This window comes from Ailuropoda melanoleuca, chromosome 16 (assembly GCF_002007445.2).
Source record: "Ailuropoda melanoleuca isolate Jingjing chromosome 16, ASM200744v2, whole genome shotgun sequence".
Taxonomy (NCBI): domain Eukaryota; kingdom Metazoa; phylum Chordata; class Mammalia; order Carnivora; family Ursidae; genus Ailuropoda; species Ailuropoda melanoleuca.
Genome location: NC_048233.1, coordinates 88,979,867 through 88,993,580, shown reverse-complemented (window position 1 = coordinate 88,993,580; position 13,714 = coordinate 88,979,867). Strand labels below are relative to the sequence as shown.

Here is a 13,714-nt window from a genome sequence, read left to right as displayed (position 1 = left end):
CTGAGAGCAAGGGAATACATACCTGAAACACACTGCTAGCAGCACACTATACAACAAAGCTTTCCTCCCATGAATCAAGACGATGCAGCGAGTGAGCCTGGGTTATGGCGGAGAGCTACCGCAGGTGAAAGTCAAAGGACAGCTAGCTAGGCTGTGCTTGGCGGGGGTGGGGGGGGGGAAGGGGCCTGCTCAGCCTGGCCACCCTTCGGTGCACCGCGGGTTTCAAGTCTTTGGGGCCAGCACACCACAGGCCAGCAGAAGTCAGCTCCATGGACAAACTTTTGCTGTGGCCACACCTCTGAAAATGAGATTCTTCCTCACGTTTCCAAGTCACCCAAAGCTTACAGACCTTAAGTAGGCCAGGGTGAGCACCTGTGGCCTTTTGAGGATGCTGTCCCTGGACGGGGCTGGCACTCTCCTCCAACAGTCCCCAGAGCCCTCCTCGGCCCCCAACCCCCCGACACCAGAGGTCCCCCAGGCTGCCACCCAGGGCACCCCGTACTGCTGGAGGCAAGCCCCAGGGGCTCCTGCCCACATACGTTGTCATCATCCTCTATGGCCTCCCCCGTGAAGTACAGCACGGCCCTCGGGACTATCCGCTCACGAAAGAAGTGTCCAATTTCAAAGTCAGAGGCTAATGTGAATTCTGAGTCTTCATCCTGAAAAGGGAAAACCTCAACGTTAACTAGTATATACATACAGGCGAGCACCATGCCCCCCACCGCCACCGCACCCCTCGCTCTGGGGGGATCCAGCACTGCTGGGGATGGTGGGGCACACCAGACCCATGCGCTCTGGCTCCGCCCCACAGTGTTATGAACAGAGTGCACCCGAGTCTCAGGGAGGAGGAAGGAGGGACTGAAAAGAAGGTAGGCCACTACTCTGGAGATAAAGAATATGGTGGCACAAGAGATCTGATGACGACACAAAGCTTACCAGTGATTCTCCATCTCCAGATGCTAGGGAAAAAAAGACAAAACATGAGCGTTACAATGACAACCAAAACCTTTGCAAGTACATGTGGGCAGCTCCGCAGACAGCGAAGGTACAACAGGGGCACCTGCGCCTCCCATGGTGCCCTGACCCCCGCCTGACCTGCCTGGGAACGCCAACTGGGGAAAAGCACTTCCTATCATAGTGCTAACGGGCAGACAGGCCTATCGAGGGGCCCCAGATGTGGCCACTCGGTGCATTTACGCTTTAAGGAGAGTGGACCGGTGCCTGCAACCCTGCACGCTTCTGTACGGAGGAGGAAAACCCTCGAGCCTTGACTCCAAAGCACTGCACCTCGGGGGCGGCACCATGTGTGTCCGTGCGGCAAGGGGCGAGGAGAGCACAGCGCTGAAGCAGAAAGTTCTTCCCACGAAATGGAAAGACCTCCTGTGGGCAGGAGAGCTGCTGGTCGCTGCCCACCACAGAGCGTGGCATGGCTCGCTAAGGCGCAGTTCCACACACACACGTGCATGCTCTTGCCAGGAGCTGGAGGCTTATGGCGCTGGCCTCATCCTGCCTCTCACGGCCTCTCCCAGCTCGGCCGTTCCCCACGGGCTGGCACTGGCATGTCAACAGCACCCTGTGGCACGTTCCCTGAGTCTTGGCACATGAGCACCCCCCATGGGCTACGATTTGGGTCTGGGGACTCTGGACAAGGACTTGGCTAACGTGACTCTGGGACATGTTTTGTAGATTTAAGGACAAGGAGGGCACCGGACCAGCCAGCTTAGGTTTCCTTCATTTCAGAACACGTGACCTCAATTCCAACACTTTCTCCTTGCCTGCTCCCCATCACCACCCCAGCCACTCTCTATTTGTTTACAGAGCTCATCGCACGATGTTATACGTGATTACTCTAAAAATAGCTACATTTACGCGTCATTTATCTACCAGAGAACTGAAGCGTACAATTCAATGACTCCTAGGACATTTTTAGAGTTGTACAACCATCATAGGAGAGTTTTAAAACCCCAAAAGTCACCCCCTCCAAATTCTGAGTCCTCTCAATTTCATTTTGATTATATTAAATTACTTAAAAATCCCATCTTCAGAAACCTTCCAACAAAGCCACTGCGTTTAGCACCCAGAGCCCCTCTGCGTCACAGCGAGTGCACGCAGGTGAGCACCAAAGGGGATTCTCCGTCTAGAACAAGGAAACGGAACCACACTTATGGCTCCCCTAGGCTCAAAGACAAATCCCAGAAAGATACGGGGCCGAAGGGTAAAGGGCAGAGCTTGAGAAGGGCCCTTGGCTCAGGGACAAAGGCCCGGTCTAAGGCTCACACTTGAGAGTGGAGCCACCCCGTGGCCGAGGGTGAATAGCTCACAGGCCTACCAACTACCTGTGGCAGGGACGGGCATTTCTAGATTTCAATCTGTTTGTGTTCATGGAAAATAAAGAGAAAATGTTTTATCCTCACTATTCGAACACTGCCAACCGGCCTGGCCTTCGCATTCTCTCGAAAAGTTTGTTAGGACTTGCCAGTATTTACTCTCGAAACCTGCTGCTCACTTCCCGAGGTTACACTCTTTGTCTTTATTTTATGACTAAGTGGGGGGGGGGATCGAAGTTTCCAAGCTTAGTCTTTCAAAACTGGACATCCAACTGCTTGTGTTGTCATGAAAAACAAACCCTAAGACCCCTTGAGTTCTATAAGTTCTATAAGTCACGGAGGAAACCAAAACATAACTGAATTTATGAGGAAGAGAGGGCGGGGGTATTCCCCGAGCTGCGCGGGTGTAACTGGAGGGCGCCCCACGATGGAGGGGCCTGCGGCAGACGGGTGGCCGGGGGCCAGAGGGCCACAGCAGTGAGGCCGGAGGTGCCGGCTGGGGTGCTCCTGGGGTCACTCCAGCTTTCTCAGCATGGAGCTCAGAGCACCTGCCAGACCTTCCCCTCCTGCTACAAGGAGGACCCCTTCCCCTACCGCCCCTCACCCCGCGAGCACCAGCACCGTGGCTCCTGGCACGGCAACCGTGTCCTTACTGGCCACACTCGCCCGAGGACCCAGACCAGACTCTGAGGGTAACGAAGCCACTACGCGGAGTACATCATCAACGCCCACAACACAACCCACTCACCTTTCAGCGGGCTGAAGAAGTTGAAAAACGAGTCGTTGGGAACTTGTTTGGTAATTGTTCTCACCGTGCCTCGGCCCTTATGTTTCTGCTTCTTCTTGATTGTTTTGACCGTAACATTCTTCCCTTTCTTCCAGTCAATAGCACACCTACAGGGACAGAGAGCCATCATGCACACAGACATATGGCCTGAGAAACACTGACCACGAACGTCCACGGTAGACAAGGCACAGCCAGAGGCTGAACGTGGACAACGCAGGAAAACTAGCCTGCCAGCCAGCACTGCACATCTGTGACGTCCGTGGCACGGCTGGTGACAGGGAACTGGCCAGGCGGCCTGGGCTGCCACCACCCTGGCTGGGAGCAGCATCTGAAGCAGGGGGCTTCTTCCCTGAGACCCTCCCCAAGTGTGTTTGCTGTGACCAAGCCTGGTCAAGGCTGCGCTAAGGTGCCCAGAGGGTGCTCAAGAGCTTGTCACCTGCTACGTCTGCCCTGACCCCAGAGCACACCTGCAGTCACCCACTCTCCAGCAGCTAAGCGAGCAGGACAAGCTGGAGAGGCGGCAGGCGACGGCTGCACAAAGTACAGATCAGGGTGAAGCGCGCTGGGTCTGGGCTGCAGAGTGGGCCCGGCCGGGGAACGAGCCCCGCATGCTGACTCATCCTGCAATCACTGCGGACCCACAGGGAACCCCTGGCAACGCGAATAGCGTCTGCTCGGGAACACGCCCGGCAAGCCTGGCCCACTTCTCACACGACGGCCTGGCCCTGGGAAATGCGTGCTCAGAGAGCCACTCTCGCCATTCCAGTCTAGCGGGGCTCTCATAAAGCTCTGACTGCTTATACGGGGGATTCGGAAGTACTTGGTTCCAGTGAGTAAGGGTAACTGTGCCAAATCAAGAACAATTTCCCAAACCATCTCAAACCAAGAGGAAAGAACTCCAAACCACATTCTCTTCCTGGTGATCTCACTTGAAATCACCAAGGCGCTCCAGTAGGAGTCAAACAATTACACTGCCCCACCAATTTCCGAAGCAAGCAACTGACCAATCTTGTCCTGCACGGACTCATCCGTTCACTCGACAAATATTTGCGGAGGGTCGTTTATCAGTTCAGTGAGGACAGTGTCATGTAAAGGGCCTAGAGAACCCAAGCCCTCCGTCCGATGGGGAGACCGGGCGACCTGCCCCCATTTGACACATGTGACCTCATGACACATTTCCCAGTGCAGGCTGTCACAACAATCCACAGAAATGACTAACGTAAATCTTGGTCTTCTGGGATTTCAAGAAGATTAAAGACATTTTACTTTATTCCTAATTTCTCTTACTCGTTAAGTTCTAAAATCATCTGTTTTTTGTTTCAGAAAAAGCAGCTGAAATGGCAGGTCCTTACCCGTCACAGTCAACTATTTCAGGACCTTCGAAGGAAAAGGGATCGGCCTTATCTGGCTCTGACTTCATCTTGTACGTTTTTGTCAGGACCGGATTGGTAAAGTAGTCGTTGGGTTCAAAGTGGAACTCTAACACAAAAGACTAAAAACAAAAACTCAGGTAAGTACCACTTAAAAACCTACAAGCAACCAGTGACAGACTTCAAGAACCACATGGTGCATACTGGAGACAGCGCCTCTCTGAGTGGGACGCCACAGGCAGAAACCGTCACGAAGTGCAACAGGTATGGCCACATATCAAACTTCTTTATTACAAAAACAGCAGCCCCAGGTTCAGACACGAATGACGGGTGGGGGATACCTGCTGCGCTCTAGCCCAGCAGAGTCGTGCCCCCGAGGCCCCCGGCCCAGTGGGGGTCCAAGCTCTCCTGGGAAACCCTAGCTTCCTCTGCTGGCCTGGGCTCACCCCGGAGGAGGCGGGGGGTCCGGACTAGACGGGGAAACCAGGCAGCGGGAGTCCAGCCCTCCCCTCCTTCTGTGCTTGGGCTCAGGCAGAGCACCGCCTTCTCTGCCACGCAAAGGGGCCAGATTGCGGGGGTGGGGGGCACCGCCTGGGCCTCCTCAAACCACAAAAAGGACAAGTTCATCCTCTGTTCACAAAGCACTGTGTAATCTGAAGAGACAAGCGTAAGAGGAAAAATGGGCGCAGGGTGCATACAAAACAGCAGATACGAACGAAGTCAAGTGGCAGTAGGGAAGACTGTTGCTTTTTTCTCACCTATGTATAAATATGTAGTACTGACACGTGTTTTGGGAAATCAGGCCCATTCCTAGACTGTAAATAGCTTTTTAACAGACCATCTAGCAAGATCAAGAAATTAAAGTAAAATAAAATTCTCTGACCCAGTAATTCTACTCTGAGGAATTTATCGTGGGGAAGCTACCTGGGTGGGGGCACCATCGGTTTGTGCAAAGACGCTCGCCTCAGCCCTGTTTTAAGGAAGAAGAGAGGGCGCTGGCTAAGTGAGTTGTAGAGATACATTATAAGACGGACTCGGCTCACATCACTTCTGCTGTAAGTGCTGTGTGATCTTGGCAAGTCACTCTATGTCTCTGTGCTGCTGTTTCCTCCTCTGTAAAGTGGAAAGAACAATCCTCTCTCTCCCTAAGTTGACTACAGAAGCACCTACAACAGGGCTCATACAGGTTTACAGGCAACGCTTGCTAAACATTAGCTATTTCAATTTTTTTTTTAAAAGATTTTATTTATTTATTTGACAGAGATAGAGACAGCCAGCGAGAGAGGGAACACAAGCAGGGGGAGTGGGAGAGGAAGAAGCAGGCTCATAGCAGAGGAGCCTGATGTGGGGCTCGATCCCAGAACGCCGGGATCACGCCCTGAGCCGAAGGCAGACGCCCAACCGCTGTGCCACCCAGGCGCCCCAGCTATTTCAATTTTCATAGTAACGGTGCGATCATCAACTGAGAAAAGGTAGATTAAAAAGACTAAAACCAAACCACTTCCACTAAGGGGGAAGTGGAAACTGGACCCCGCAGAGCTCGAGTCCCTGGTCTGGCACAGCAAGAGCAGCAACAGCATCCCATGTGACCCCTGCTCTCCACTCCTTGCCCAACCCCCAGGGCTACACCCGCCCTGAGGCAAGAATATGTGTTCCGTCAGTGAGGAGGAGGCTATGACCCCAGAAGTGCGGCAGGTGCGACCACAAGCGTGGACAGGCACCCTAGGGGACAGGGAGGGTTCACGGGCATCCACACGGGGGATCCGCCGCACTCCCTACTCGGCACGGACACGGATCACACCACTCCTTTATCTCCCCCTTCCTTCCCTATCAGCTCTCCAGACCAAGTGTGCGGTTTCCTTTCTTCATGTTTTCCTATCTTTTCCTTCCCCATTGCCTCTGTTTAGTCCTAGTGTAACACATAACTGGGGATGAATCAGGAAAGGGTCCAAGGGACGCCGAGTGGTTCAGTCGGTTAATTGTCTGCCTGCAGCTCGGGTCGTGGGATTGAGCCCTGCATCGGGCTCCCTGCTCAGCCGGGAGCCTGCTTCTCTCTCTGCCCCTCCCCGCTACTCATGCACTCTCTCTCTGTCTGAAATAAGTAAGATCTTTAAGAAGGAAAGGGAAAGGGAAAGGAAGAAAGGGTTCAAGTCCTACAGAAAAGAGCCCACAATGAGGCCACCCCCATCACACACAATCCCCTACAGCCAGGTCAGCCACAGCAGGTGCCCAACAGGGCCCGTACTTCAGTGTACAATGAGCCCCCGCTCCTGCCTACCGCCCATGCCCACACTCACACGGGGAAGCCCAGGAGGCGGTCCCCACCCCACACTGCCCACAGGGCCACAGCTGGCGGCTCCAGTCCGGGCAGACAGCACACAGGAACTCCGCTCTGTTGCTGAAGCTCCGCACTACGCTCGAAATTATTTCAAAACAGACAAAACCACGATGACTACAAAAAAGAAAGTGTGAAAAATACGTCATGAACAATCTTTGGGCCTTATAAGTGTTCACCTCCTTTAACCCACTAAAATTACACTAAAAGGAATCTGAACCGAGGAAATCACCCAAGATTTAAACAGAAGATCTGGGTTCAAGTATGCTGACCATAATGCAACAATTCAGAATGGGGTGGCGGTGGCAGTGGCATGTGTGGGCAATGCTAAATAAACCATTTTACAGCCCACAGAGGCAGTAACAACTATATTCCACCCAGCAGAGCTGGTACAACACTGTCCACACGTGTAATCCCACTCTATTGCAGGGTAAGCGTGGACGACCCTGAAGAGGAGGAGAGGCGTGGTCACGGGAGAAACAAAAACACTGGCCCTCCTTCATTCTGAGGCTAGATGGTTGTATTTCTAATTTTGTCTAAAATATTTCATAATTTTTAAAAGACAAAGACTATGGGGAACCTGACTCCAAAGGTGAGAGATCTCTACACTGTTCTTTACACCTCCCCGTATTTTCTCAGCATTCCACAGTCAGCGTGCACAACTTTTCTAACGGGGGACGTGATGAGGGGGAGAAGGACGACTGGCTCATGCTCTACCAACACTAGGGCTCTAGTCTGTCTATAAACCACTGTAAGAGATGGAGGAAAACTGGCTGAGAAAGAAAACAGACCCAGGAAATCATCAAACATGTGTCTAGTAAGAGCAAAGGAAGAAAAAAAGAATTGATCCAGAGGGGAAAAATTAATAAATGGATTCTGGACAAATCACTGGTGAGAAAAAAGTGTCAGGAAAAAACTGACACAGAATCTTAGAACAGTATGCAGCTCCCTGCCCCCCACACTGCAAGCAAACATCCTCAGACTGCCCCACATGGCCCCTAAGGGGCGCGAGGCCTCAGCCTCCACATAGGCCAAGGAAAAGGCCCGGCGGTAACCCAATTAACTGGGTGCAGTAGGAAAGGGTTCCCCTCAGCCTGTGAGCAGGCATCATGCCAGCTTGTGCCCATGGGAGCCCCCACCTGCAGAGGGAGAGCTGGATTTCACCTCCCAGAGTAAGTGCGGCAAGGAAGTGGAAGGGACAGATCCCGGGTGTCCCCTGCCCCCTGCTCCAGCAAGGCACCTGCAGGACCGCGGAGGGGAATCCCACACAGGCTGGCTCTCATCTGCCAGGTCCCAGGCCGTGTCCCCAGGACCTGAAACTGAGAGCCACGTGTCAGTCAGTCAAGAGCCACTGGAGTTGCTGTGGCACCGGAATGGAGCCTGTCAGCCACAGCCAGACTAACAGGCCACGAACAGTGCCTCTGCGAGGACTCAGCTCACACACGGTGGCGGGCCCTGCTCTCCGGAGGAAAGGAAGGGCTGGCTTCAGTCAGGGCCCTCTCTAAGTGCAGCAAGCTGCTGGAAGGGGTGTTGTGTGCCAGAGCAAGGACACGTCACTCAGGTTTGCCCACCTACAGTTATGTTTTAGGTAAAACCTGGCAGGCTTCTATTAGCATCTTGGGTTTCTATTAAAGTGCCGATCAGATTTGAGTGCGTACCTACCATCCTGTTTGACAGATGTCAGATCCTCACAAACCGAGGAGACGCTTAGGAGAAAAACATCGCCCTTTCTGACGTGGAACAAGCCTGATCAGACAGCGGCGGAGGGTGTGGCGGGCACCGCGGCCAAGGAGTCCAGTGCTGCGTGGACTCCTGCACCTGCCACCGAGCTGCCTACCAGGCTGTGCAGCGCTGCTGGGCAAGGCCCAGGAAAGCCACGTGACAACATTCTAGTTCTTGGCGAGCATCTCCTGCCCCGGGTCCGAGCCCCCTCACCCTCAGTGCCTGACTTGCTCTGGTGCCAACCAGGAGCACAATCAAGCAGTACTCACCATGGGCTGCCCAGGGTCTGAAAACTTCACTTTAATATCCTGCAGGTGCTTCAAGATCGGCTCATCATACTCCTGATCAAGAGAAAAAAAGAAATTTCTAGTGGGCTTTTTCCAAACACACACGTCCCTTATGACTCGCCGTTGCATACACTCCTGGACACTGGCTCAGCAGCCCTGCTGGCATTCTGGCCTTGTCAAGCAGGAACTCCCAGGAAGCCACCCGTATCTGTGCACTGACAAGCGGTCCCAGGGGCCAGCAACAAGGTGCCACTTCTCTCTGGCCCGGAGCACTGGAAACCATCAAGGCCAGGCAGGGAGGGCAAGAGCCCGACCGTTTTCACACTACCACGGGCTGCCAATGCATACAGGGATCGACCCGGCCTGCCGGCCCTCACGTTTCTGAAGACAGAACCAGAACAAACACTTCGGTCAGCTACGGACCTTGCTGGCCAATTTCCTGGTCTCCTGCCCTCACACCTTCCTGCCTGCCCATTCACAGTTACGACGGGGAAGGGTCTCGAGGCTGTTCATGGGCTTTCTGGGGTGAGGCGGCAGACCTCAGGTAAGAAGGTAAGAAGACAAGTCGTGCCTCAGCCGCAGAGGCGCAGGCCTTCCCAGCAGCACTGTGGGAGAAGGTAGCATGGAGGCTCCCAAGAGTGAGACCCCGCCCCAGGAGATCAAGACCACTCACAGGAGCTGTTGGTCACACAGAGTGCCTTTCCACCCACCACGAAAAACGGCTAAACTCTGAGTTAAGTGGTTCATAAATAGTTATTCAGCCTAAAATCTCTCTGTAAGGGGGAAATTTGCTTACCTGGACTAATTCACTTAGCATATCTACATTTCTAAAGATGGTAAACCAGAACTCTGGAATTCCTTTGGGGTTTGGCTCCTCTGGTGTTGCTGCTTCTTTTTCTGCTATGACTACTTTATTTTTCACATCTCCCTAAAAATAAATAAATAAATAAATAAATAAAGGCGCCAAACAGAACAGTTACCACAACGCAACACATTTACATTCAATGACTTAATGAAGAATGTAAATTTCAGAATCCTGTACAAACTTCTAACAAAAACTGTGTTCTCTGCGTCTGTATCTCCAAGACCACCGTGCACATCACACTTTTAAATGTTTCTAAGGAGCAAAGCAATCAAAGCACTCCATTCACATGTGATTCTGTGACATAATTTTAGAAGATGGTGCAATGCCATCAACCTTGGGGAGGTGCCAAGTGCCAGCTCTATGAGACATCCATCTTGGGACAAGCAGCCACCCAGCACTGGACAGAGACTCCAGTGCCCTCAGCAACAAGGAACGCCAAGCAGTGTGTATGCCCACCAGTAAGGAGGTGGCTATAGACGTCCGGACAGAAACTCCACGCAGATGTCAGGGAGATGACCAGACAGCCTACGCGCAACATGCAAAGGCGCCTTTCCTACATTGTGGCCCAGGGAGAGGGCAGGCCCAGGGAGGCCGAGCACAACGCTAAACAGCCACCGGCAAGTGCAACGCTCCATCACGTGGGATTCTTCTGTGGAAACGATCATAGGGCTTTTTAGATAAACAGAGGCAGACTTTTCTTGAGCAATGAGGAAGTGATTCACAACTAGATTCATCCACAGCCACGGCCTCAACTAGCCAGCTTCTACAATATGTTTGAAAGATCAAAAACACATGGTTTCTACAAATAACAGACACTTCAAAAAAATCCCCTAAAAAAGAATCCTGATGGGTAAGAAACGATAAAAGCCACTTGTCTTCCAAACAAGCATCGGGTGGACAAAGTCGCCCTGCACCATGCTGGAACTTCCTGCGGCACTGGAATGGGACCTGCCGAGGGCTGTGAGCAGGTGACGAGAAGCTCCCAACCCAGAGTGGCCGGGTGCGCCCTGGCTACTTCATCGCCACTGCGGGTCCTAGAGGAGGGCGGCCCGGACACACGCCGCGTCCTCCTCACAACCCCGACCTTGCGGTGACTGCCTATCCCCTCCCCTTGTGGGACTTTGCTTTTATCTTGATGGAAGACTTTTCCTGATGTTTTCACTTCTGTTCATCTGATCCCGCATCTCACTAGCCTACGGCACAGAGCCGTCTGGACGCCTGAGCAGGGAGAGCGCGTCTGGGTCACCGTATTACGGGCACCGGACCTGCCGGCCGCTCAGTAGTCCCGTCATGAAGAAAGCAAAACGGCACCTAAGGGTTAAGTGGCACCTACTGTTAGGGGCTCTTTTCTTTGTGACGTCACGAGAGACTTCTTACTTCTAGCAGCACGGAAACAGCACAAGTTGCACTCGTTCGAAAACAATACTCACGGCCAACTTCTCCTCCTCTTCGTTTTCACTGTGCCACTCTGACTCTGCATCTGTCGGCTCAACGTCGCCAGTGATGAATTCCCTTCTCTGAGGGAGAACGAGACCGTCTTAGAGTTAGCGTAAGATAGACACTCAGAAATTCAGTTTGTAAATAATGTCTGAAAAGCCTGTGGAAACCACCGTGTTTATAACTTAAGATTCTAAGTTTCAGGGCTTGAAGGAGAAGTGCTCAAGGATCCATCAGTCCGTACACGTGCGGGTTTTACGTGAAGAAAGCTCTGAAAGCACGCAGGCAATGCAGAAGGAGCCACCCACCTTGTCGAAGAGGGGCTGGTACAGGGCGGCGTACTTCCTCTCCAGGTCGTGGACCTCCTCGTAGAACTTGGCCTCTATGTGGGCGCACCTCACCTGCAGCTGCTTCAGTGCGTTGATCCTTCTCTTCACAGCCTTCGGCAGACTGCAGCAGGGGAGGAAAAGGAGAACATCCTTAGGCGTGCAAAGTAAGGCAGCGTGCTTCTCAATCTTCTTAAGATAGATTCAGGCTAACACGGAATTCACATCCTTCCTGCAGAAATGAACTCCTAAATATCATTAGAAGGATGCACATCCCAACAAAGGGCGGGGGGGCGGGGCCGGAGCCAACGGATAATCCACAAAAGAAAAAATACAAATAATCAAACATGGAAAGAAGGTTCAATCCCACAAAATATCCGAAAGAATGTTAATTTAAAAGAACTGCTGTCTGTTCCTTACCACACCGGCAATTAAAAAAAAAAACCTCCTGGGTTTGATGAGCCCGAGGGCAAAGCAGCCCTCTAATCAACTCATCGGCCTTAAAGGCAAAGCAGAACCTGAATGTTCCTCGGGTCCAGCACCCCTGCTTCCAAGAACTTATGCAGGGAAATAACCAAATACTCATGGGCTGATATATCCACTGAGGCATTACTTGTAAAAGCGGAAAACTGGAAATAGTGACAAGTTGAATGGATTAGAACACAGCCCGTACAAAATCATGTTTTCAAAGACTATTCAGCGCCAAATGAAGGGCTCGTGTTGATACACTAAGGGAAAAATCAGACACAACACAGACAAGTGGGGTCTGTCCCCTTCCAGGGTCAGGTAACTGCGAGCTCCTTTGCCTTTTGATACTTCTCTATATTCTTTTGTCTTTTTTAAGATTTTACTTATTTATTTTAGAGCGAGCGAGGGAGGAGCAGAGGGAGAGGGACAAGCAGACTCCGTGCTGAGCACAGAGCCTGATGCAGGGCTCAATCCCACAACCCTAAACTCGTGACCTGAGCCGAAATCAAGAGTCGGACGATCAACGCAAACACCCCAGGACTTTTCTATACTCTAAACATTTCAGTTTGTGCACTACTTTTATAAATCAGAAGAAACAAAATCCTTCTCAATCCATCAAAATCGTATGTTGAACCTGAAGCCCTTGGTCACCACCTGGAACAAGAGCAGGTTTCTGGGCCTCGTCTCAGACCCACACGGCCCTCCTGGGCAGCGTGCACCGGGGCTGAGCCCTCGAGGCAGGGCTAGCAGTAGCCTGGGCATTCTACCCTTCCTCCAACAACGCACGGAGCCCTAGCTGCTCCTGCGCACAGCACTGCTCAGAGAGCACTAACAGCCTTAAATCACAGGGGACCCCTGCCACCCCGGGGCAAAGGTCCTTTACCAAGACTCCTAACTACAGTCCCGTCTCTAGGATTATCGCCGGCAGAGAACAAGGAGGAAGCACAGTGAGGACCTAATAAAATGGCAGACATACAGAAACACCTGCATTTCTTTTCTGCATTAAATACACGATTACAATGATCTTTCCTTGTCTTCCTAATGGAGTAAAACTAAAAGATGATTTTAAGCAAGCTGCACCCCAATACCCCACACCCAGCCGTCCCCCAATCATTTAAATAACTCCACACGTCCCCACAGCAGGCACTTACCACGTAGTACGTCCAACATGGAACGAATCCTAGTCTGTGAAACCTTGTTCCTAGCCCCAGCATTCCCTCTCCATGAAAGCCACCCCACTCACAGGGGAGTCTAGCAAGAAAACTGGAGACCATGACCACCTTCAGCTCTCCTAGCCCCAGGCAGTATCACTAGCCCCCGTGGGGGTGGGGAGAGCCAGCAGGGAGCCAGCTCTCCGCCCTGAGCCTGGCCCAACGGCTCTTGCAGCAGGGCCCCCCCCCCCGGCTGGGTCACCCCCGGGCCACCCGCGCCCCCCAGGCCTGCACCTCTACCCCCTGCTAAGCCCGGGCGCGCCTCTTTGGAACCCAGCACCTAGTTCTCAGCACCCAAAGTCTGCTCAATGACAAAGCCACTTATTCCTATTCTAAGGAATCAGGAAATCGGTCTTTTCCCCTTTGCTTCTTAAAGTTGTACTGAGTGCCACGCACAGCATACTTACGTCTCAATGTAGCTTGAAGGAGTGTGGGAGACATTGTCAAGCCGTTCCTGTAAAGCTGCCAAAACCTGAGGATTCTGCATCACCTGATCAGTGAGCTTTTCTATCAAGAGGTAAAAACAAGGCCAAGATAGTTAAACTATGCCCGACACAGAACCACCAGGGGTTGAAAAGC

General features: G+C 52.5%; 1 protein-coding gene and 1 non-coding gene across 4 annotated transcripts in view; both read right to left on the bottom strand.

Annotated features, from left to right (window-relative positions):
* Positions 1-13,714, bottom strand: part of NAP1L4 (nucleosome assembly protein 1 like 4) — a 41,991-nt gene that overhangs the window by 8,910 nt on the left and 19,367 nt on the right. For all 3 annotated transcript variants that reach the window (XM_034644594.1, XM_034644593.1, XM_034644595.1), the window contains exons 5-13: positions 13,543-13,642; positions 11,439-11,580; positions 11,124-11,210; positions 9,625-9,756; positions 8,811-8,882; positions 4,467-4,606; positions 3,076-3,221; positions 937-959; positions 540-659 (exon numbers count right to left, since the gene is read on the bottom strand). In XM_034644594.1, coding sequence (XP_034500485.1) covers positions 540-659; positions 937-959; positions 3,076-3,221; positions 4,467-4,606; positions 8,811-8,882; positions 9,625-9,756; positions 11,124-11,210; positions 11,439-11,580; positions 13,543-13,642 — 962 coding nt within the window. The remainder of the gene's footprint in view (positions 1-539; positions 660-936; positions 960-3,075; positions 3,222-4,466; positions 4,607-8,810; positions 8,883-9,624; positions 9,757-11,123; positions 11,211-11,438; positions 11,581-13,542; positions 13,643-13,714) is intronic.
* Positions 8,118-8,240, bottom strand: LOC117796853. Its single transcript, XR_004621558.1, has one exon. It is a non-coding gene; the product is annotated as a small nucleolar RNA SNORA54 (small nucleolar RNA).